At 41.9% G+C, this 21950-nt stretch overlaps 1 protein-coding gene across 2 annotated transcripts in view; it reads right to left on the reverse strand.

Moving 5' to 3' along the window:
- The window catches only part of jazf1b (JAZF zinc finger 1b), a 222270-nt gene that overhangs the window by 45357 nt on the left and 154963 nt on the right, over positions 1 to 21950 (reverse strand). For both annotated transcript variants that reach the window (XM_055659944.1, XM_055659953.1), the window contains one exon: positions 6980 to 7176. In XM_055659944.1, the coding sequence (XP_055515919.1) occupies positions 6980 to 7176 (197 nt within the window). The remainder of the gene's footprint in view (positions 1 to 6979; positions 7177 to 21950) is intronic.

The raw sequence follows: 21950 nt of genomic DNA on the forward strand, positions 1-21950 counted from the left end.
ATTTTAGAATTCTGGTTAGACTCCTCTGCACCTTCTCCAAAGCCTCCACATCTTTCCTGTAATGGGGCGAACAGAACTGCAAGCAATATTCCAAATGCAACCTAACCAAGTCCTATAGGGGCTGCCTCATGACTTCCTGACTCTTATATTCAATGCCCTAACAATGAGGTCAAGCATATCATACAGTGCCCTCCGTAATGTTTGGGACAAAGACTCATCATTTATTTATTTGCCTCTGTGTTTAATTGCCTCCTTAATGCAGGTATAAGAGTGCTCTCGGCACCGAGTCCTCCAGTCTTTCCATCACCCTTGGAAACTTCTATTGCTGTTTATCCAATGAAAGTCAAAGAAGCCATTAAGGGACTGAGAAACAAGAATAAAACTCTTAAAGACATCAGCCAAACCTTAGGCTTTCCAAAATCAACTGTTCGCAACATCATTAAAGCTTACTAATCGCAAAGGGACTGGCAGACCAAAGAAGATCTCCACAGCTGATGACAGAAGAATTCTCTCTATAATAAAGAAAAATCCCCAAACACCTGTCCGACAGATCAGAAACACTCTTCAGGAGTCAGGTGTGGATTTGTCAATGAACACTGTCCGCAGAAGACTTCATGAACAGAAATACAGAGGCTAAACTGCAAGATGCAAACCACTGGTTAGCCGAAAAAATAGGACGGCCAGGTTACAATTTACCAAGAAGTACTTAAAAGAGCAACCACAGTTCTGGAAAAAGGTCTCGTGGACAGATGAGACGAAGATTAACATATCAGAGTGATGGTAAGAACCAAGTATAGAGGAGAGAAGGAATTGCCCAAGATCCAAAGCATACCACCTCATCTGTGAAACACGGTGGTGGGGATGTTTGGGCCTGGGCATGTATGGCTGCTGAAGGTACTGGCTCACTTATCCAAAGATGGCGCCTGCAGCGGCGACTTTTTGCTAACAGCCAAAGAAGAAGATTACCTACAGCAACAAGCAACTTACCTGGATAGGAAAAACGACAGATATCGGCGCCATAACGGAAAAGCTGCTAGTGCACCTGAAAGCACTAGTGATTTCGTGATCTCCCGCAGCTGCGGGAGCCTCCAAGTGCAAGCGTTCCTTTCGACCGCTGGAGAGAACCCGACCCGACTGGGAATCAAAGAGACTGTACCTGGAAACACCTCCGTAGCCGACAAGCAAGATTTTCCGGGAGCAACGGAGCTGGAGCTGCCGTCTGGGAGGGATTCCCCTATCGGAACGGAGCTGGAGCTGCCATGTGCAAGGGAAACCCCGGTCCAGCACAGGTTCGCAGAAACAGCAGGTACAGTAAACACATTACCGGGAAACAACGGGGAGGCCTCCATTGTGTCCGGAAACATGTCCGACGAGCAGGACTTCAGGTCAGACTGAAGCGCAGGTGACTTCGGCTCCCTCTCCCCACAATCCTACTGGCCAATGTACAATCCCTGGAGGACTTACGGGCAAGACTGCTTTATCAAAGGGAGCTGAGTGAATGCTCTGTGTTCTGTTTCACAGAGACATGGCTCACCCCCAGCTCCCCAGACTCAGCGGTCCAGCCTGAAGGGTTCCCTATCCACCGTATGGACCGTACGCAGGCATTTGGGAAAGGGAGAGGAGGGGGCATCTGCCTCATGGTCAACTCTGCGTGGTGCTCAGACGTGGCAGTCCTATCCAACTCCTGCTTTCCACACCTCGAACATCTGGCGGTGAAGTGCCGCCCCTTCTACCTTCCGAGGAAATTCACCTCCATCATCCTGGCCGCGGTCTACATCCCACCCCAAGCAGACGTCCGTCTGGCACTGGAGGAGCTGCACACCGTAGTCAACAAACACCAGACGTCTTACCCAGAGGCGTTTACCACCATAGCTGGGGACTTCAATAAAGCAAACCTCAAGAAATCACTCCCTAACTTCCACCAACATGTCTCCTGCTGCACCAGAGGACCAAACACCCTCGACCACTGCTACACCACCATCAAGGATGCCTATCGTTCTATCCCTCGCCCTCACTTCGGTAAATCCGACCATACTGTGGTGCTGCTTCTTCCTGCCTACAGGCAGCAATTAAAGAGCGCACCCCCAGAGGTGAGGACAGTACAGAACTGGTCGGGGGGGTAGGAGGAACAACTCCAGGATTGTTTGTAGACTGGGCAATGATCAGGGACTCGGCAACGGACCTGAACGAATACGCCTCAGTCGTTACAGACTTTTTAAAGAAATGTGTGGAGGACTGCATCCCGACAAAAACCTTCCGAGTGTTTCCCAATCAGAAGCCTTGGATGAACTTTGAGATCCGCACTCTCCTGAAGACCAGGCACCGGGCATTCATGTCTGATAATACAGTGGTCTACAAGAAGTCCAGATACGACCTTGGTAAGGCCATTAAAAAGGCCAAAAGGGACTTCTGCTCCAAACTGGAGGACGAGACAGATGTTCGGCAGCTGTGGCGGGGTCTGAATGCAATCACCTCCTACAAGGCAAAATCAGGAGGTAGCTCGTATGTCGGCGAAACATCACTCCCTGACGAGCTCAATGCGTTTTACGCACGCTTTGATAGCGAGAACACTGATGTGCCTTCTCGAGCCCCCATTCGCTGTGATGGTATTTCAGTCACAGTCACTGAGGTCGGCGTCAGAAAATCCTTCAGGGGGGTGAACCCTCGGAAAGCGCCTGGACCTGATGGTATACCCGGTTGTGTTCAAAAACCTGTGCGGACCAACTGGCTGGAGTTATTACGGCCATTTTCAACCTCTCACTTCTGAGGTCTGAGGTTCCCACCTGCTTCGAAAGGTCATCAATAATACCAGTGCCCAAGCAGAGCAAGGTGACGTGCCTCAATGACTATCGACCAGTGGCACTAACGTCTGTGGTGATGAAATGCTTTGAGAGGTTGATCATGGCGCAAATCAACTCCTACCTCGACAAAAACCCGGACCCAATGCAGTTTGCTTACCGCCACAACAGATAGATGCGATCTCGCTGGCCCTCCACTCCGCTCTGGACCACTTGGACAACAAAAACTCATATGTCAGGCTGCTTGCTATTCATTGATTACAGCTCGGCATTTAATACAATCATCCCCTCCAAGCTGGTTACCAAACCTACAGAATTGTGTCTCTGTGCATCTCTCTGCAATTGAATCCTCGACGTCCTCATGCCCAGCTATTCCATAATTCCTGAGCTGCCCCACCTGACTGCATTGCCTTTTCAAGTTTGTATCTTCTGTAAATTTGGTTACTTGGCATTGTTTTGCGTTGTAAATTGGAAACAGTAATGGGGCAGACACTAACCCCTGAGGCAGCTCACTCAGTGCTAACTTCCCCTCCCCTTTTCACTGTACTTTGGTACACGTGACATTAATAAATGTAAACGTATCCTAGAATCTTTTATAGGCTTCCTCTATTTCCTCTCTAGTGATTGGACCATGAACTAAATGCAGATATTTCATACCAGCTACACCTCACCAAGATCCCTCAAGCACGTCCATGTCTCTGAGTTAACACACGGCTTGTCCTACATCCACTACAGGATTAAGCGTAATACCTTCCAGGGGAAGATCTGTGGTGCAAAATCTGACCCACTGAATAAGGATCTTACATGCTCTCACATGCAGGCTCAGTTTCTGTTATTTTCCAGATTCCACTTGTCTCCCATTGAAATGTTGTTAAAGTCTTCCTCATTTTATTTATCTTAGGTATGTTTATTTCATAGAATATACCACTATTATTGTTACATATTTAGTGTGCCATTTGGTTATGTTTCCCAGATTGTTATCACTGTCCCTTGGGTGTCTTCCAGTTTGAATTTTGGGGATCATTAGTGATTACCAGCGCAACATTCCTTTAGCTTCCCCAAAACACTGCGTGAAGAACTGATCACAAAGTACAGCTCCCAACTTAGACTCTGAATTACTCGAGTTCTCTCAGTTCAGATCAGAACATAGAAACAGGAGCAGGAGTAGGCCAATCAGCCCCCTAGAGTCTGCTCCGTCATAGGAACATGAGTGATCCAATATTGGTCTTAATACCACATTCTCCCTCTCTCACTATTCCCCCCGTGAATCCCATATAATTCAAAGGGCAGTTAATAGATTTAAGTACCTCCTTCCCTATAGCTCTACTATTTATTATTATTATTTGGATTTTTTAATATATCTACCACATGGAGCGATTCAAAATTATTATTTAGAATTGTTGTCATTTTATAAAAACATACAACATTAAAACAATGCTTCAACCAACCATGCGTTTGGTTTAGAGATATAGCGCGGAAACAGGCCCTTCGGTCCACCGGGTCCGCGCCGACCAGCGATCCCCGCACATTAACACTATCCTACACCCACTAGGGACAATTTTTACATTTACCAAACCAATTAACCTACAAACCTGTATGTCTTTGGAGTGTGGGAGGAAACCGAAGATCTCGGGGGAAACCCACGCAGGTCACGGGGAGAACGTACAAACACCGTACAGACAGCACCGGGGTCTCCTACATTCGCTGTAAGGCAGCATCTCTACCGCTGTGCCACCGTGGCTGCCTTTATTGATCAACAAACACTCAATTTGTGCAGGAACGAACTGCAGATGTTGGTTTAAATTGACATTAGACACAAATGCAGCAGGACAGGCAGCATCTCTGGAGAGAAGGAACGGGTAACATTTCGGGTTGAGACCCATCTTTAGACTCATGACAGGAGAGTGGGCGGGACAGAAATAGAATGTAGTCGGAGACAGTAAGACTGGTGGGAGAAGGGGGAGGAGATTGAGAGAGAGAGAGAGAGAGAGAGGGAAAGCAAGGGTTATTTGAAATTAGAGGTCAATGTTCATACCGCTGGAGTGTAAGCTACCCAAGCGAAATATGAGGTGCTGTTCCTCCAATTTGTGCTGGGCCTCACTCTGACAATGGAGTAGGCCCAGGATAGAAAGCTCCGATTGGGAATGGGAGGGGGAGTTAAAGTGCTGAGCAACCGGGAGATCAGGTAGGTTAAGGCGGACTGAAGGGAGGTGTTCAGTAAAACGATTGCCGAGCCTGTCCTTGGTCTTGCTGATATACAAGAGTTGACATCTGGAACAGCTGATACAGTAGATGAGGTTGGAGGAGGTGCAAGTGAACCTCTGCCTCACCTAAAAAGAATCGGGGTCCTTGGATGGAGTCGGTGGAGGAGGTAAAGCGACAGGTGTTGCATCTCCTGCGGTTGCAGGGGAAAGTACCTGGGCAGGGGGTGGTTTGGGTGGGAAGGGATGAGTTGACCTGGGAGTTGCGGAGGGTACGGTCTTTGCGGAAAGCAGAAAGGGGTGGAGATGGGAAGATGTGGTGAGTAGTGGGATCCCGTTGGAGATGGCGACAATGTCAGAGGATGATATGCTGTATGCGACGGCTGATGGGGTGGAAGGTGAGGACAAGGGGGACTCTGTCCTTGTTACGAATGGGGGGGGGGGGGGGGGGGGAGCATGAGCAGAGCTGTGAGATATCGAGGAGACCCTAGTGAGAGCCTCATCTATAATGGAAGAGGGGAACCCCTGTTCCCTAAAGAATGAGGACATCTCCAATGACCTGACATGGAAAACCTCATCCTGGGCGCAACAATGGCGTAGGAGGAATTGGGAGTTGGAGATAGTGTCTTTACAGGAAGCAGGGTAGGAACACTCATTTTGCACTGATCCTATTTTATTGTCCCTATATTTCTAGCAACATCTTCCACATTCTGCCGCTCATCTACATACACACTTGGTACAATAAATCAACTATTGTCTTTTGCAAAGTGAGAGAAAACCTGAGCACATGGAGGAAACCCACCCGACACAGGGAGAATGTGTAAACTCTGCACAGATGGCACCAAAGGTTCGGGTGGAATCGTTTTTGTTTCTTCACTGTGTATATTGTCTTCATGTGTTCAACTGTTCAGTAGGAAAGGACATTTCATCTCCAATTTCAAAAATACAAAAGCTATTCTGAATTACTCCCCCTATGGAATTCAGGATCTTCTAGATGTTACAGTTGTTTTTTTTTACAGTATTAATTAAGTTTAATCTTGTTTTTTCTTATATCACACAGAATCAATTGCTTATACTAGACTTGCCAGTTCTCAAACATAACATCTATCTCCATTTATATAACACCTTTAATGTAATGAATACGTCTCAAGGCAAATTATATTATTTAGTTGATAGGGCAATAGGGATAATTCAGGAAACAATAGGCCGGTGAGTGACATTAATGTTGGGGAAGCATTTGGAGAGGATCTTGGGGTTAGGTTTTACTTGCATTTGGAAAAGCATGGTTTTGCTAGGGACAGTCTGCATGGCTTTGTGCATCAATGTACATAATCAGGATTAAATTCTACCTGTCATTGCTCTGCCCATTTTACCAGACTGTGGAAGGTGCTTATACGTCAAGCACACTGCAAAGTACTTATTTAGATAAACTTCTCTACTATTACTTCTTCTTTTGGTATTGGTGTTTGGTTTCTATTGTTCCCTTTCAATTAAAATTGTTTTTAAATGTTATTTTTATTTTCCACGTGTTCATTTTGTATTTCTATTTGGTCCAAGAGCTTTGACTTTTATTGTTATTTTCCATCAACAATATCTAGAGGTGGACTCCTTACATCCCAGTGCGCACATTTTAACGTAATGTCTTATTATATCTACTTTATTAATACTAAATTATAAAACACATCTCTGTTTCTTCCCCCCCACTGTAACTGATACCACTGAATTACAAGTATATAAATATATAATTACAATATACGGCACTGCCGATTCTTTGGCGGTTTGCTCAAGCTTCCTGACATTGAGTGACCATCATTCTCTCACATCTTTCGGTAGGGTTTTACGAAATTGTATTCAGAATCAGGAGCACAACCTGGGTATTTTCTCTCCATAGTTTAGAAATTGCAAGGCGATTGATTTAAAATTTTAAAAGAACAAACTTGGACATTCAGTGTGACAAAAGGGGTCATTGTTCTTTTGTACCTGTGGGTGTGATGCTTCGAAATGATGATGATGGAGTAACAGGCGGTGTGACTGGAGGAGTAAGGCTGCCGCTGTTATGGCGCTGCGGTGTTGAAATACTTCCTCGACCAATTGTACTTGATAATGATAAAGACAGTTTCGGTTGAATCTTTTTCTTCAAGGTTTCTTGTTCCCGGCGAGCAGCATCCGTCATAAATCTGCAGTTGCAAAACAAAGCACAGAGGATTTGTGGCTTCCTACCAGAAATAACGTTTTCCCAGGTCACTTTTACTGTATCAAACCTTTTTAGGATACATGAGAAAAACAATTTGGGAGGAATGTAGGTGGAAATTTGATATCAATTTGCTAAAACTGCACACCTTTAAAATAAATAGTCTGTAATGAGACCTCATGCGCTATTTTGTAAAGATAAACCAATGAGTATATCTTACTGATTATATCTTTGAAATGCTATATTTGCTTAAGTCTCAGCTTGGTTCAGGTTGGACTCTCATCACAGAGGCAGAATAACTTGTATATGCCCCACTCCGCGACTTGAAGGCACAAGCTAAACTACCGTTTCATTGCATTACTCATAGAGGTACAGAATCCAAGGGAATGTATCTATTGAATGAGGCACGATAGGGAGACTCCATTTTGATGTTTATCTGGATTAACTTAACAGCATCAAAACATATTAACTAATTTACTAACATGGTGTCATGCAAAAAACTGTGGGAATTCTCAAGACTTCAAAAATGCTTTTCAACCACAAAATTTATCTTTGTGGATCTCAATCCTTTGCATAAAGGTAAATTCTATTAATCTCTCTTCATTGGCTAACTCCCTCATCCCAGGAATCAATCGAGTGAATCTAAACTGTATTGAACTATCTTTCTTGGTTAAGGAATCCAAAATTGATAGTTTTGTGCAATCTCAGCAAAAATTCCATACTCCTGTACACTGGCCTCCCTTGTAAAATGACTAACGTTTAATTTCCCTTTCTCACTGTGTACTATACTTATACCTATTCATATTCTGTTTTCCTGAACCAACATACCATTTACCTTATGTACAACAATATCTACTTCATTTATTCTGCTTTTCTGAGAGGTAACTGAAATTACTTCAGTCAGAAAGTGAATCTTTGGAATTCACTACTCAAGAGGATTTGGAGGTTTGGATATGGAGTGTATTCAAGATGGTTACCAATATATATTTATATACTAAAAGGAATCAGGGGGTATGGGATTAGTGCAGGAGAGTAACAATTGTGGTAAAAAAAACCCATCAGCAAGAATCTCACTGAATGGTGAAGCAACAACGAGTGTGGAATGACTTCTGTTTCGTTTTCTTCCCAAAGAATTGCACAGCCTCTCATTTTTCTATATTATATCACACATTATACCTTTTAAATGTAAGCACCTACTTTTTAAGCCACCTGTTATCCACCAACTCAGGACAATAGAAAAGCATGCAAAACATTTATTTCTTCAAAAAGGCATACAAGCAGAATTCTAATTACTGGGGAAAAAAACGAATAATGTATAACTTCTAAGGTCAGTTTTCCGTCAGATAACTAAATTAAAATTAAATTCATTATTTCATTTCATAAATTAGTTGGTTGTTCTTTGATGAAATTTAAAACAGTATTTGCTGTCCAAATATTCAATCTAACTCAAGACAGATTATTTCTCCTTTTTATGCCGGTAATATAATCAGAGTTCATGTCTAATGTTGGAATTTGGAGCATTGAGACTAAAGTCTAATGCTGGCAGGACCATGAAATAGCTATAAAACATGTTTCATTTTACAGTGGCAAACAAGACTGCCACTTGCCATCTGGCAGCTTGTTAGTCCATAATATCCTTTTAATTTGTTCTTACTACCAGAACTCTACATTTAGAACCAACGTTTACTGTGACTGAGCATGTCAAATCTAATTTGTAATACTTGGGACTTTTGCTGGCATTTTGTGAAGCACATTTTTGTTTTATGATTTCTATGATAGGCAGAACCAGTGATTTAGTCCTACTGAATGTTGGAACATTGTGCCATGTACTGTGATTGGTTATATCCTTTATGGAAAATTGGTTGCATAAGACAAGTTTTAGCATGGTTGGTTATGGGAACTATCAGATTGCTCCCATCAATGTACAACATAAAGCAGTGAAATTGATAATTAAATATTGCATGATTTTTAAAAAGGTTTTAAGTCGCTGATTTCCATAGAACAATGTGTAACTCCAATAATTATCCTGCAAAGCTTTGAGTGAGACCTCCAGTCTATATTTATAGTGGTGTTAATTCAGAGCTCCTTTAGTTACACCATGGGTTTGGAAAAAAAAAAAAAAATCTCCAATATGCAACACTTAAAAATGCAGCCTAGTTTATGCATGCAATGGGCAGTGGGTAAACACTAAATCCATTTCCTGAGAATTCAAGAACACATCACTAAAATTAATCTTATTTAAACTTCCGTGACAGAGGACTCTCTGATTTGTGGGCTGTTCTCATGGACACTATTGGAGAAGGTTATTAAGTGCTGCTGGAAGATCATAAATTTGGTGAAAGACGCTCTTTGGTCTGCCCGAAACATGTTGGTCTTCCAGCACAGTATGATGCCCGTCAGGGAATGTTGCCGACTGGCTCATTCCAGACAACAGGATTACACGCTGAGTTACACACTGAAGCTTGGTGCAGGTAACGGCAAAGCTCTGTGGGGAAGGACCACAGTCTAGGGCACTTCCGCTACGGACATTGAGGGGCAGAGTCCGGTGGGGACACATCTCAAACATGGGAAGGGATATTCCAGGGGACCACAAGGGCAAAGGAGTTTTCTTTAAAGATTGGCGTGAACACTACTGAATATGACACTATTAAATGTATAGACACTGGGAATGCATGAAGAATGTTTGCAGTTTTTGTTTTGTGTATATTTTTCATTTCAAATAATTTACTTTTGAAATAAAAATGTATCTGCCCTATTTTCTAGTTGCGAAGAATAACAAAAGAAGTTGATTTGCTTTGTACTATCTTTATGTTATTTCTGCCTATCGTTTAGTCACATATTTTCTCGCAATTGTCATGAAAATAGTTCCTTGATCTTTAGTTGAGTTAAAGTGGACAAATGGAAACAAAGAAGTAAGAGATTTCTGGAATCTGCGAGCAAGGGTAAAACTTCAAGATCATTTCCAATAAGGGCAGTGAAGCTTCACAATGACATGGTGTAGAAAGTATGGTGTTAGTAGATGAGGACATCTGTCACATACATTTCTATGAGGTTCCCTCTCAAGGACTGCTTACGGGTAAGTTGCAGATTTCACACCCCAATCCCCTAACACTAAAGATCAATTCCATAGTTTTTCAGATTGCCTTTAAGGTGTAAGTATCTTCCTTGTGTTTCATGACCAAAAATACAAAGTGCTTGCAATGTAAGGCCATTTACTTTAAGCAGAATTTGTATTCTCTTGTTTTGGAAGGTAAAAGAAATGTGATAAATCCAAGTAAATGCAGCAAATCACAATTCGTTAATTTGACAGGGCAAATATTCCATATGACTCAACCAAAAATAAACTCAAATGTCAGGCTCTGCAAAGAATGTTGTTTGGCAAAGAGCAAAACGGGGTAGTCCTTTCCCCAAAACTGCTTATATTCCACAGTGAAATCCAAGAATAACCCTTTCGGAATCTAATTTCTGCTTCAACTTTTTGTGAATAATTAAACCATAGCTCCTAAAATAAAATAATTGAGATCAATGCATGAAATGGTTTTCTGAATTAGCTACATATTAATAAACCTGCAAAACTACTAAAGATTTACAAGCAGCTTTCTGCATTGTCTTTATGAAATGTTTCCATACAATTCCAAATACTGAAAAATTGGCTTAATCCGATGAAAGAGAAAAAAATGACATATAAACAAAACAAGGAATAATGTTAAATTTTGATCATAAAATGCACAGATTTTGTCAAACCAAAATGGCATAATTTGCTGGTCTGGTAGAAAAGAAGCAGAAACCCCGCTAAGATGGAAATGGTTTAGCATCTGACTGCATAAGAATGTAAAAGCCTCTAAGGCAACATACAGCAGGAGTTTCCTTCCTCTGTGTTTGATCCATTTCATAAGCACAGTTAGTGCACAATAATAGGGTTTTCATTAAATAGGGAAAAAAATGGTTAATAAAGGATAGCACTACTGAAGGATCATTACAAGCATGAAAACAGAGAAAGTTTAATAAACCACAGCCTTACTTAACAGTGAAGGAGGGACAGAGATGGCTAATGAAAAAGATGGTGCACTGAGAGAATGGGCCTCTAGCAGATGATATATAGTACAGCAAAATCAGTCACTCAACTGCAAGAAAGTCAATTGAATGGAAATATGTTTCAAAATGAAAAATATCCAAATAGCAATGCACAGCAATTTTGTTTTTAATTAGCAAGGGAATTAATTTAGCCAAAGGGTAAAAACAGGCGGTAAACAGGTAACAAGACAAGTGCTAACAAGACCGACACTTTAAAAGTCCGGATTTAGCACACAATTTTGATCTTAATTGCTGATTACCATTATTTGAATTTGTCTGGATGTGATACACAAACACCTGCAGATTAGTTACAATTTTTGTGGATCTCTTGCAAAAAGCTAATAAGCAAACAGTCCTTCTGCTGGTGACTTCCATAATAAGACCAATTATGAAAGAAGTAATCTTTTACATGAACTTCACAAAATAATTTCTGGAGTAAATGTCGCTTGAATATCGATGACAAAGACACACAGGATGTTTTTGAATGTGGTTCAGTGGACCTATTCATAGATTCAGTGGCAATGAGCCTGAATTAGTGAGTATCTCTGAGTGGTGAATATCCCTTTAAGTAGTAATCAATGCTGACACCATATTCATTAAAAAAACAGCTGGTAACAGTTAAGAAAGAGCGTTAGTTGAAGCTGTAGTCACCAAAATGCCGTGTAGTCTCTTTAATGAGCACTCATAGGCATTTTAAGTGGCAATGAGGTGTTTAATAAGCCTCCTGGTGGCCATTCCTATTGCTGGCTTAAATTCCTTTATCAACGTGTATTTGGGCACTAAACATGGGGCAAACCAGCATTTTGACTCAATATCTCCATTTTGGGCATTTCTTTATCTCGGTTCCAGTATTCATTGAAAATGACCTTTTGCCAACCAATAAGTTTTGTCCGCGAGTGGATTAGTGCCATTAACTGGCACTTCATCAGTATCGGTCCAAATTCTGTTTTAATTTGTGGGCAGCCATTTTGAAACGAGGACCCAAAAATCTGTTGATAATTCGCATTCTCAAAGAAGGAAAACAAAGGAGGAATTATATGCATCCTTCATTCAAAAGCAAGATCCTTGACTGAAAGTCTGATTTTGCTACCCTGTAAGCTGTGGACTCTTGCTGCCACATGAGCGTGGTGCAAACTATTAAAATAATGAATTCAGACTGGACAGCCCACAAATCGTGGCCGCCCACACTTCAGTCTGTGTGCCAGATTTATGTGATGGAAGACTTGTGGAGTGTGCCATACCCACCCCCACCGGTTCATATCTTAAATGACAGGACTCACAGGATGTTAGAAATACATGGTGTAACGGAGCCTCCTACAGGCAAATCGTTATAGCTGCACACAACTCCATAGTTGTGCGAGAACAAAATAAATGTTAAAGCAACAATACAAAAATTTTTGAAGTGTTTTTCTATTTTGTAGTTAAAAATATGAATGTTTTGCCACAGTATTTCAAACATTTGTATCATTCTCCTTCTTTAAGTTGTCAAAGAGGCGGAGCAAAAAAGGAAAATCGGTATAGCTTCCAACCCGAACTAGAATAATAAATCCATTTTATAAAACTAGATCAGTTCTAGACCATCATTAACAACACAAGAATGTTAAAGGGTGATGCAAATTGATGAATAACCCAGTGGAAAATTGGAATAAGGATTCTGATCCTTTTGATTAATTAACAAATGCTGAAATGGATTATGACTAAACGTTTCATGGCCTGTTTAAGCACTGTATTTGACTGCTGGCTCATTGTTCCATCCAAATGCACAAGAATTAGAGATTAAGTTTGATAAACCTGGAATAGCAATGTGACAGAGATTGGAGCAACTTCATGCAGCCAATTCATTTCAATGAATTTAACAGTCGGTCAGTGGCAAATACGCTGTTAGGTGGCCATGTCAGATGGAAGAAAATATGACTTATTAAAGGGAAGCTTTACAAGAGATGTTGCAGCAGATGCTTGCAATTATTGTATGAACAAATCAGCATCAGAATAACAGGTAGAATGACACTGTCTGAAATGAGTGGGCTCCATGATTATAGCATTTGAGGCCTTGCCCCAAGATCGTCCAGCTTTTCAGTTATTCAACCATGACAGTCATATCACCAAGCAAACTCCACAGCACTCTGACACATTTCTGACAAGATGGCAAAGAGCCAAATGAACTAGAGCAAGGGTTCCCAACCTGGGGTAAATTTCCTCCCAGGGGGTAAATTTCACCAACCCAGGGGGTAAATTAGTTGATTCTGGATTTGTGCATATATTTTCTAATTGACTGACTGTTTGGTTCTGGTCGGTATCTGTTCATCATTAGTTGTTCATAAATAAGTGAAATAACATTGTTATTTAACTTTAACGTAACTGGTTAAAGATGCCCGGGGTAAACGGGACAAAAAAAGGTATGTGCACCCCTGAACTATAGGTTAAATGGAAAGGTATATAAGGAAATGTGATTGACCAATATTGTGTAGTCTCTCGCTGAGACCAGAGCCAACAGCGGATCTAAAACCACGAAGAGTGAAGGTTTCCTCTAGCCAATCCCTCTCACATTCTACCTCCACCTCGTTCATTATCATGTCCGGATTACGTACACATCAATTTCTATTTTCTTTTCGACCATTTTATGTCTTTCCATCTCAGATATCAAAGAACAACTTGGCCAAGTAAAGGAGGGATGACAAGTGAGTGATGATGTAAGATCATCGGTCAACTTTGCATTCTTAGCCATCAGCTTAGATACTGACATTCCACATTTAGAGGAGAGCTGAGAGGGAGAATCTCCAGGTAGTGAAATAGCAAGCACAAGCAGACAGATAGGAGGCAAAGATATTGTAGAGGTCAGCTCATAGGAAGATGAGGCAAGATGATACATGGAAGTTCTGCTTCAAAAGATTCAGATGAAGGCACGGGTAGAGAAGGCTTCCAAATGCTGATGGATCTGCACAATGAAATGCATTAGGAATCTCTCCAGAATATGTTAGGTGTTAAAGAGCATAGATTATATTTGGTACCAACTTGACACAGGACTTTGTGCAAAATCCGAAGCTTATCCCACCATGTTGCAGACTCTCACAAGTGACAATGCAACTCAGGCTACACTCATCCAAAACATGAATGTAGTTGTGGAATTTCATGCTGCTGTAATGTAAGATCTTTTAACTACTATTAAAATTCTAATCGGTGCAATCATAATAGTTATTACGGTGTGCACGAACAGCTTGCAGGGTTTTACATTTCTTCAGCAATCTGACCTCCAACAGACTATATTGACTTGATCCATCCTGGAGCAGTGGAAGTAGGGCTTTGTGCCAAATAATTGTTCTCTCTCCATAATAACATTCAAGATACCAGCACTTCACCAGTCCTCTCGATGTTGCCTGTCAGACAGCCTGCCCAGGCAACTAATGCTCAAACTGAGTTGTTCCCATCCAGTCGAAGGTTATGCATAATTTATGTATTGATGTCTTTGTCTGAATCTATGTGCCTTTGATGCGGTTGCAAGCAAGATTTTCGTTGTACCTGTACTTTACCATACTTGTGCATTTGACAATCAACTCAACTTGACGTGAAGTGATCTTCCAAGATCATATCCTGTTGCTTCCACTGAAACCTAGTTCTGTACCATTAGCAATGCTGCAGCAACAGCATTGGCCCTGGTTGGGAGCACCAAGACAGCCAACCACAGATGGTATGCACTGAAGGAATGTGCACGTGGTTGACATTAGCATGAAACAGCACAGGATTTCATCCTTCCTTCTCTGGTTCCTGATTTTAAAATTGGTTAAAAAAAAAGCAGTTGCTCATGATGGCAAAGGTGTACACCATGTAACAGAGCATCAGGAGTCTTGACATGCCTACAGCAATACTAAAGATTAATACAGAAAGTAGAAATTATGGTTAGCGTGGCAGAATGGCTTTCCGTTTTTTTGCAATTTGAAATGGCTTTTCAGTTTCTTTTGTAATTATAAACGGTGCCAACATTGTGGCGACTGTGCTTTTGTGGTTTTGCAAAAGAATTTCACTGTGCTGTGCATATGTGACAACAAAGAACCATTGAACCATTCAGTATATGTGTATACATACATATGTATAGCAATTCATAGCCATTGGTTTTTGTTGTTCAATATTCACCATTTGGCTTGTCTGGGTGGCTTGAATGCAGCTGCCATAGCTCATTAGTGCACAATAAGTACAACATGTCCACTGCCGGATTTTCTTTAATATAATGTACATTTGAACATTTGAGAAATAAGTTCCTTTCTGTTTGTTGAGTGCAAAGCCTATGAAGTGAAGCCTATGAAGTAGCCAATGGCACACTGCAACACGAGGACCCCCAAAATCCAGGACAGCTGTGTGCTCTCTCAACCTTCTATTACCTGGCAGGAGGGAATGAAATGTAGCCAGCTCTGTTTGGATTATGATTATTGATAAATGAGGGACACTTGAGAGAGGGAGTCTGAAGAAGGATCCAAACCCAAAAAATCACTGAGTTTCTGTGAACTAGGCTTATTTTGCCTTGTTAGGCTCTTGGAAAAACTCACTCCAAAGAAGCTTCGATTCATTTGGAGGTCAGCCACTCACCGCAAAATGCAAGGGATCAGCATTTGTCAGGCCACCTCAGGCAATGCAGATGCCTTCAGGTTGAAACTAGTCTGGGACTTGATCCTTTCAGGTTGGTGTGCCACTGTCAAGAAACTATCTAGAACATGGGCAAATTCATGCCCTGAGGGGGAAAATAGAGGGGGGGGGGGAATACACAGCAAGCAAAGAAGCTAAGTAGCATACAACCTTAAATTGTAGAATTCCATATTTAATCCAGAAGACTGTAATGTGCCCGGATGGAAGATGAGGTGCTGTTCCTCAATTTTGTGTTGGGCCTTATTGTAACAGTGCAGGAGGCCGTAGAATGACAGAACAGAGTGCGAATGGGATGCAGACTATGATGGGTAACATAATCTTTGAATTGCCTTTGAGAACTGATCGGTGTTCTGAATGCTGGTGTTCTGCAAAGCCGTGTCCTAACCGCCGTTTAGTTTCTCTAGTAGAGAGGAGACCATGCTGAATCCTCTAACAGGGTTATATTGCACATAGCTTATTCAGTGTAAAGAAGGGTTCTGACCTGAAACATCACTTATCTATTCCATCCACAAATGGTGCCTGGCTCACTGTAGTCCAGTACTTTACGTTTTACTCAAGATTCCAGCAATAGCAGCTCATTCTGTCTCTATAAGGTTCATGAACTCAGCAGAATGCAGCTATAGTTTACCATAATTATATTAGAATATTAGTAATTTAATCGCAACATTATTTTTATTTTTATTTATTTAACCTTTATTTAACCAGGAGAAGTCTCATTGAGATTAAAAATCTCTTTTACAAGAGAGTCCTGGCCAAGACATTATATTAATTAAGTTGCAAAGTTAAATGATAGCTCATGCAACAAATATATGTGAAAGGAATTAAATGATGAACCATTCCTCTAGGCATGCATGAGTCAACTTAAGACAATGTCCCATTTTACAAATGTTTAGTCTGTTTCTCCCCCATTTGGGAAATTCAGTAATGCACTTCAATGCACCAACCAGCCCAACAAGAGTCGGACAAACTGTTGAAGGAATTTTGTCCATGTCATTGAATATTAGTGATTCTACATACATTTTTTCTTGCTTTTCAGCCTTGAAGGTTTTTAGTCTCTGCTTTGCGCTTTTTTTTAAAGCATAGTTGACGGTAGTACTGCTTAAGTGAGATATGTGTAGATGGGCAAAATGATTGATAGGGACGTGGTGGGCCCAATTAAGCCTAAATGTAAAACAGGACCAAGAACAACGTGGCTGATTTTTCTACCCTCTGAAAATTGATTGAATGTCACTCTATTAATGGTCATTTAGTTCAATAGTCAAGTCGAATTTATGGTCAAATGATCAAGCATGGTGAGATACAGATTTCCCACGTGCACATGATAATAAACTCTACTTGACTTTACTTGATAAATTCTGGAGTTTCCAGTGGTGTCCAAATCCTGTGAATGGGTTTTAAAACTTTACAATAGAAATTGTAAGGCCATTGGTGAAGCTACAAGATAGAATGACATGCAACATGCAATGGACAAATCCAAGTGATTCTCCCAACCAATGGCTCTGCACTCTAATCACAAATTAAATACCTGGTGGGAGAAGGTGACTAGTGAAAAGATTGCTGAAGCATTAGCAAATATCTTAGGATAGAGGTGTCCAGTATATGTGTATTGGTTTATCAAGTGCAAGGTGTTGCATTTTGGCAAGTTAAAATGGCTTTCAATGTTCATAGTGAATGATAGGACCCCGGGAGGATTTCTATAGAGGAGCGGGCTCCAGGAGTATAAGTACATAGTTCCCTGCAAGTGGCATCTCATATAGATAGGTTGATCAAGAAGGCTTTCGGTACATTGGCCTTCATCAGTCAAGGTATTGTACATAAGTTGGGATATTAGGTTACATTTGCAGAAGATGTAAGTGAGGCCGCATTTAAAGTATTGTGTTCGTTTTTCAGCTTCTTGCATCAGAAGGATGCCACTAAGCTTGTAGAATGTAGAGAAGATTTACAAGGATGCTGCCGGGACACGAGAGCCTGAGCTCTGGGTAGAGGTTGGAAAGGCTAGGACCTTATTCCTTGGAGCACAGGAGGCTGATGGGCGATTTTATAGAGATGTATATGAGAGAGTAGTGTGAAGTGTAGATGGAGTCAATGGAAGGAGAGGCAGGTTTGTGTGATGTATTGCGTTTAGTAAACTTACATACATAGATACATAGTCAATAGGGGCAGGAGTACGCCATTCGGCCCTTCAAGCCAGCACCGCCATTCAATGTGATCATGGCTGATCATCCTCAATCAAACTCCTTCCTCAGGCTCGCTGGGTCAAAGTGAAAGACTTCCAATAGAGACAACAGCAAACTGACGGCCAGTTTCTCGTTGATCTCTCTCATCTGCAGAATGTGGATGTAGTGCTTCAGGTGGTAGGTGTACGCTAACCAGGACAGGTCTTCCTGCCTTCTCCCCATACCCCTTGATTCCACGAGCCCTAAGAACTCTATCTAACTCTCTTTTGAATGCATCCAGTGAATCGGCCTGCACTGCCTTCTGAGGCAGAAAATTCCACAAATTCACAACTCTCTGTGTGAAAAGGATTTCCTCATCTTGGTTCTAAATGGCCTACCCCTTATTCCTAAACTGTGGCCCCTGGTTCTGGACTCCCCCAACATCGGGAACATGTTTCCTGCATCTAGCATGTCCAAATCCTTAATAATTTTTATGTTTCTATAAGGTCCCTCTCATCCTTCTAAATTCCAGTTGCTCCATTCTTTCATCATATCATCATTCATCATTCCGCCATCCCGGGAATTAACATCGTGAGCCTACGTTGCACTCCCTCAATAGCAAGAATGTCCTTCCTCAAATTAGGGGACCAAAACTGCACAAAATACTCCAGATGTGGTCTCACCAGGGCTCTCTACAACTGCAGAAGGACCTCTTTGCTCCTATACTCAACTCCTCTCGTTATGAAGACCAACATGCCATTCGCTTTCTTCAGTGCTTGCTGTACCTGCATGCTTATTTTCAGTGACTGATGAACAAGGACCCCCAGATCCTGTTGTACTTCCCCTTTTCCCAACTCGACACAATTTAGATAATAATCTGCCTTCCTGTTTTTGCTTCCAAAGTGGATAACCTCACATTTATCCACATTAAACTGCATCTGCCATGCATCTGCCGAATCACCCAACCTGTCCAAGTCACCCTGCATTCTCATAGCATCCTCCTCGCAGTTCACACTGCCACCTAGCTTTGTGTCGTCTGCAAATTTGCTAATGTTACTTTTAATGCCTTCATCTAAATCATTAATGTATATTGTAAATAGCTGCGGTCCCAGCAACGAGCCTTGCGGCACCCCACTAGTCACTGCCTGCCTTTCTGAAAGTGTCCCGTTAATCCCTACCCTTTGTCTGCCAGCCAATTTTCTAGCCATGTCAATACCCTACCCCCAATACCATGTGCTCTAATTTTGCCCACTAATCTCATATTTGGGGCTTATCAAATGCTTTCTGAAAGTCCAGGTACACTACATCCACTGGCTCTCCCTTGTCCATTTTACTTGATACATCCTCAAAAAATTCCAGAAGATTTGTCAAGCTTGATTCCCCTTACCATTAGTGGCTGTTGCTACATTTCTGAGGTATTGACCCACTGAGACAACCTTCTTCCTGGAAGTTTCAATATGACCACACCTGTATCTGGTTTGAGAATTTGATATTCAAGTAGTTTCAGGGGAAATACATCAGGATTGGCAAGAAGAAGCAAAATTAAATTGCCAGCTGTATGGTAATGCGCAGGGAAAATAGTCCAACCACCACCCCAACCACTTTTCCTGCACTATCCCCACTGGGCAGGTCTAAAATTAAACCCATTGTTAAGCTTATACTCTTATACATTCGCATCTCATTTATACATCAAAGAGTTCTGACACTCTTTAAAACCTACGCCAAGTTACAATTTTCAAAATATTTCCATTACAGAGTGTTTTCACGCAGCTCCCACCTCACTTCATGAACATATTTATCTTCTATTTGTTTTCAGACAACATATTGGAGCGTTTTTCAGTTGTGGTAGGAGTGTTCTGTGTGTCTTATCATTCCCTGGATCTCCTAGAACTCCAATTTCCGCCTTACGACAAATGTGCACAAAGAACCCAAAAATTATAACATATGCAGAACAGCAAATCTAGCCGAAATCAGATAGATATCCACTTGCTTGTTCCCCATAAACACATTTTATACAGATTGCAATTCTACAGCATAATAACCTACATTTTCTTTACTAGGTGTTAATACTTTAAGGCCAGTGTAAATATAAAACAGACTGCAATAGGTCAACAAAGATTATGACTGTTTAAGTCCTGGATAATAATCCAAGTTTTTACAGTTTTCTACAGTAGCTGCTTTATAACCAATGTGGCTTCACATCAGGAAAGCTACCACATGTAGACGCACACTTAGACCACCGTTGTCTTGCTGCATTTGGCAGTCTGTTACAGGGTTTTAAAGAGGAAAAAATGATCCAATGGACATTGTTGTAACTGTAGAAGAAAAATGAAAGCTGGTCCGGCACCTCACACTGTGAGTTGGCACTTGGAGAAAGCAATTTAAAAGTCCCATATGCAGACAAGACACATTTAAAGGCTTGCTTTTGCTATATAATGAATTGCTGATATTGCATTTTTGTATTGAAATCCCTTTCCACAACTAATTTTGTGCCGCTTAGTGGAAGCTAGATATCTAGCACAGAACCACTGATGAATATCCATTATTTTCCCTCCAGCATTTATAAAAAGACATGTAAAATACTCCATAGATGCTGCCTCACCCGCTGAGTTTCTCCAGCATTTTTGTCTACCTGTAAAATACTTATTATAATTGAACTAAGAATAATCACCATCTTACTGAAGAAAAGATACTAACGATAATAAAAACAGAAACACTGGAAGAACTCAGGCAGTCAAGTAGCATCTGTGGAAAGAGAAACCAATGCTTCAGGTCGAAGACTCTTCATCGCTGTTTTACAGAATAGTAAAAATTCAAGTACAAAAGGTGCACTAGCAGTAAACACATTTTTTCTAAATAACAGTGTTTCCATCTATATAATTAAAAGCCTCACCTTGACCACTTCCTGTCTGCGCTGTATATTGATTTTAGAAATATCGCTACCATATACAGGTGCACAACCTTTTATCCGAAAGCCTTGGGACCAGACACTTGTCGGATTTCGGACATTTTCGGATTTCCGAATGGAAGATTTTTAGCGTAGATTAGGTAGGTAGCGCGGGCGGCTTGAAAAGTCTGGAGCGACTGCCTCCTCCCCGGAGACCGGGGAATCATTGTAAATCATTGCATAAATGTTAGTCAGTTAGTTTGGAGGGATTTTATGTGGTGGTGGGGTGGGTGGGTGAAGGGGGAAACTTTAATTCTTAGTCCCCTACCTGGTCGGCGACTCCCAACATCTGTTGGGAGAAGGCGGCCTCAGCGCCCTGGAGCTTACCGCACGGCGACCCGGTAAGGCATTGCCCGCTCCCCGCTGGTATCCCAGCGCCGCAGGCGGCGGTGGATTTGGAGCGCCTCGCAGCCAGGAATAGAGTTGCCGGGGTCGGAGCTACAACCGGCGCCGCCCGCAGCCCCAGCTGGGAGTTGGCGGCCACAGCGCTGCGGAGCTTACTGCACGGCGACCCGGTAAGGCATTGACCGCTCCCCGCCTCTCCGACGTGTTTCCCCGGTCTCCGGGGAGGAGGCAGCCGTGACAGTAGTACAGACCTGGGTTGACCGTGGGTCGTTTCGGGTCAAGTTTGGCGCCAAACGCGAGCTTTGGTGTGCAGACGACATCCTGGAAAAAATGGCCGGTTTTCGGAGTTTTTCGGTTTCCGGAACACCGGATAAAAGGTTGTGCACCTGTATTGCTATGATTTTTGGCCATCTTACTCACTGTCCTCCTCCGCTGTAGCAGCCCCGAGGATTTTTCCGATCGATGAAAAATAAAAAAGTTATGAGTGTTTAAAACATCTTGAGATCAGCTGATTGGTCTTCTCGCCTGTCAATCACCATGATGACGGTAATGGCCCTTCTGGGGGGGCAGAACTATAAAACCTCGGATGTCTGGACATGAGTC

Source organism: Leucoraja erinacea, chromosome 2 (genome assembly GCF_028641065.1).
Source record: "Leucoraja erinacea ecotype New England chromosome 2, Leri_hhj_1, whole genome shotgun sequence".
Classification (NCBI taxonomy): Eukaryota; Metazoa; Chordata; class Chondrichthyes; order Rajiformes; family Rajidae; genus Leucoraja; species Leucoraja erinaceus.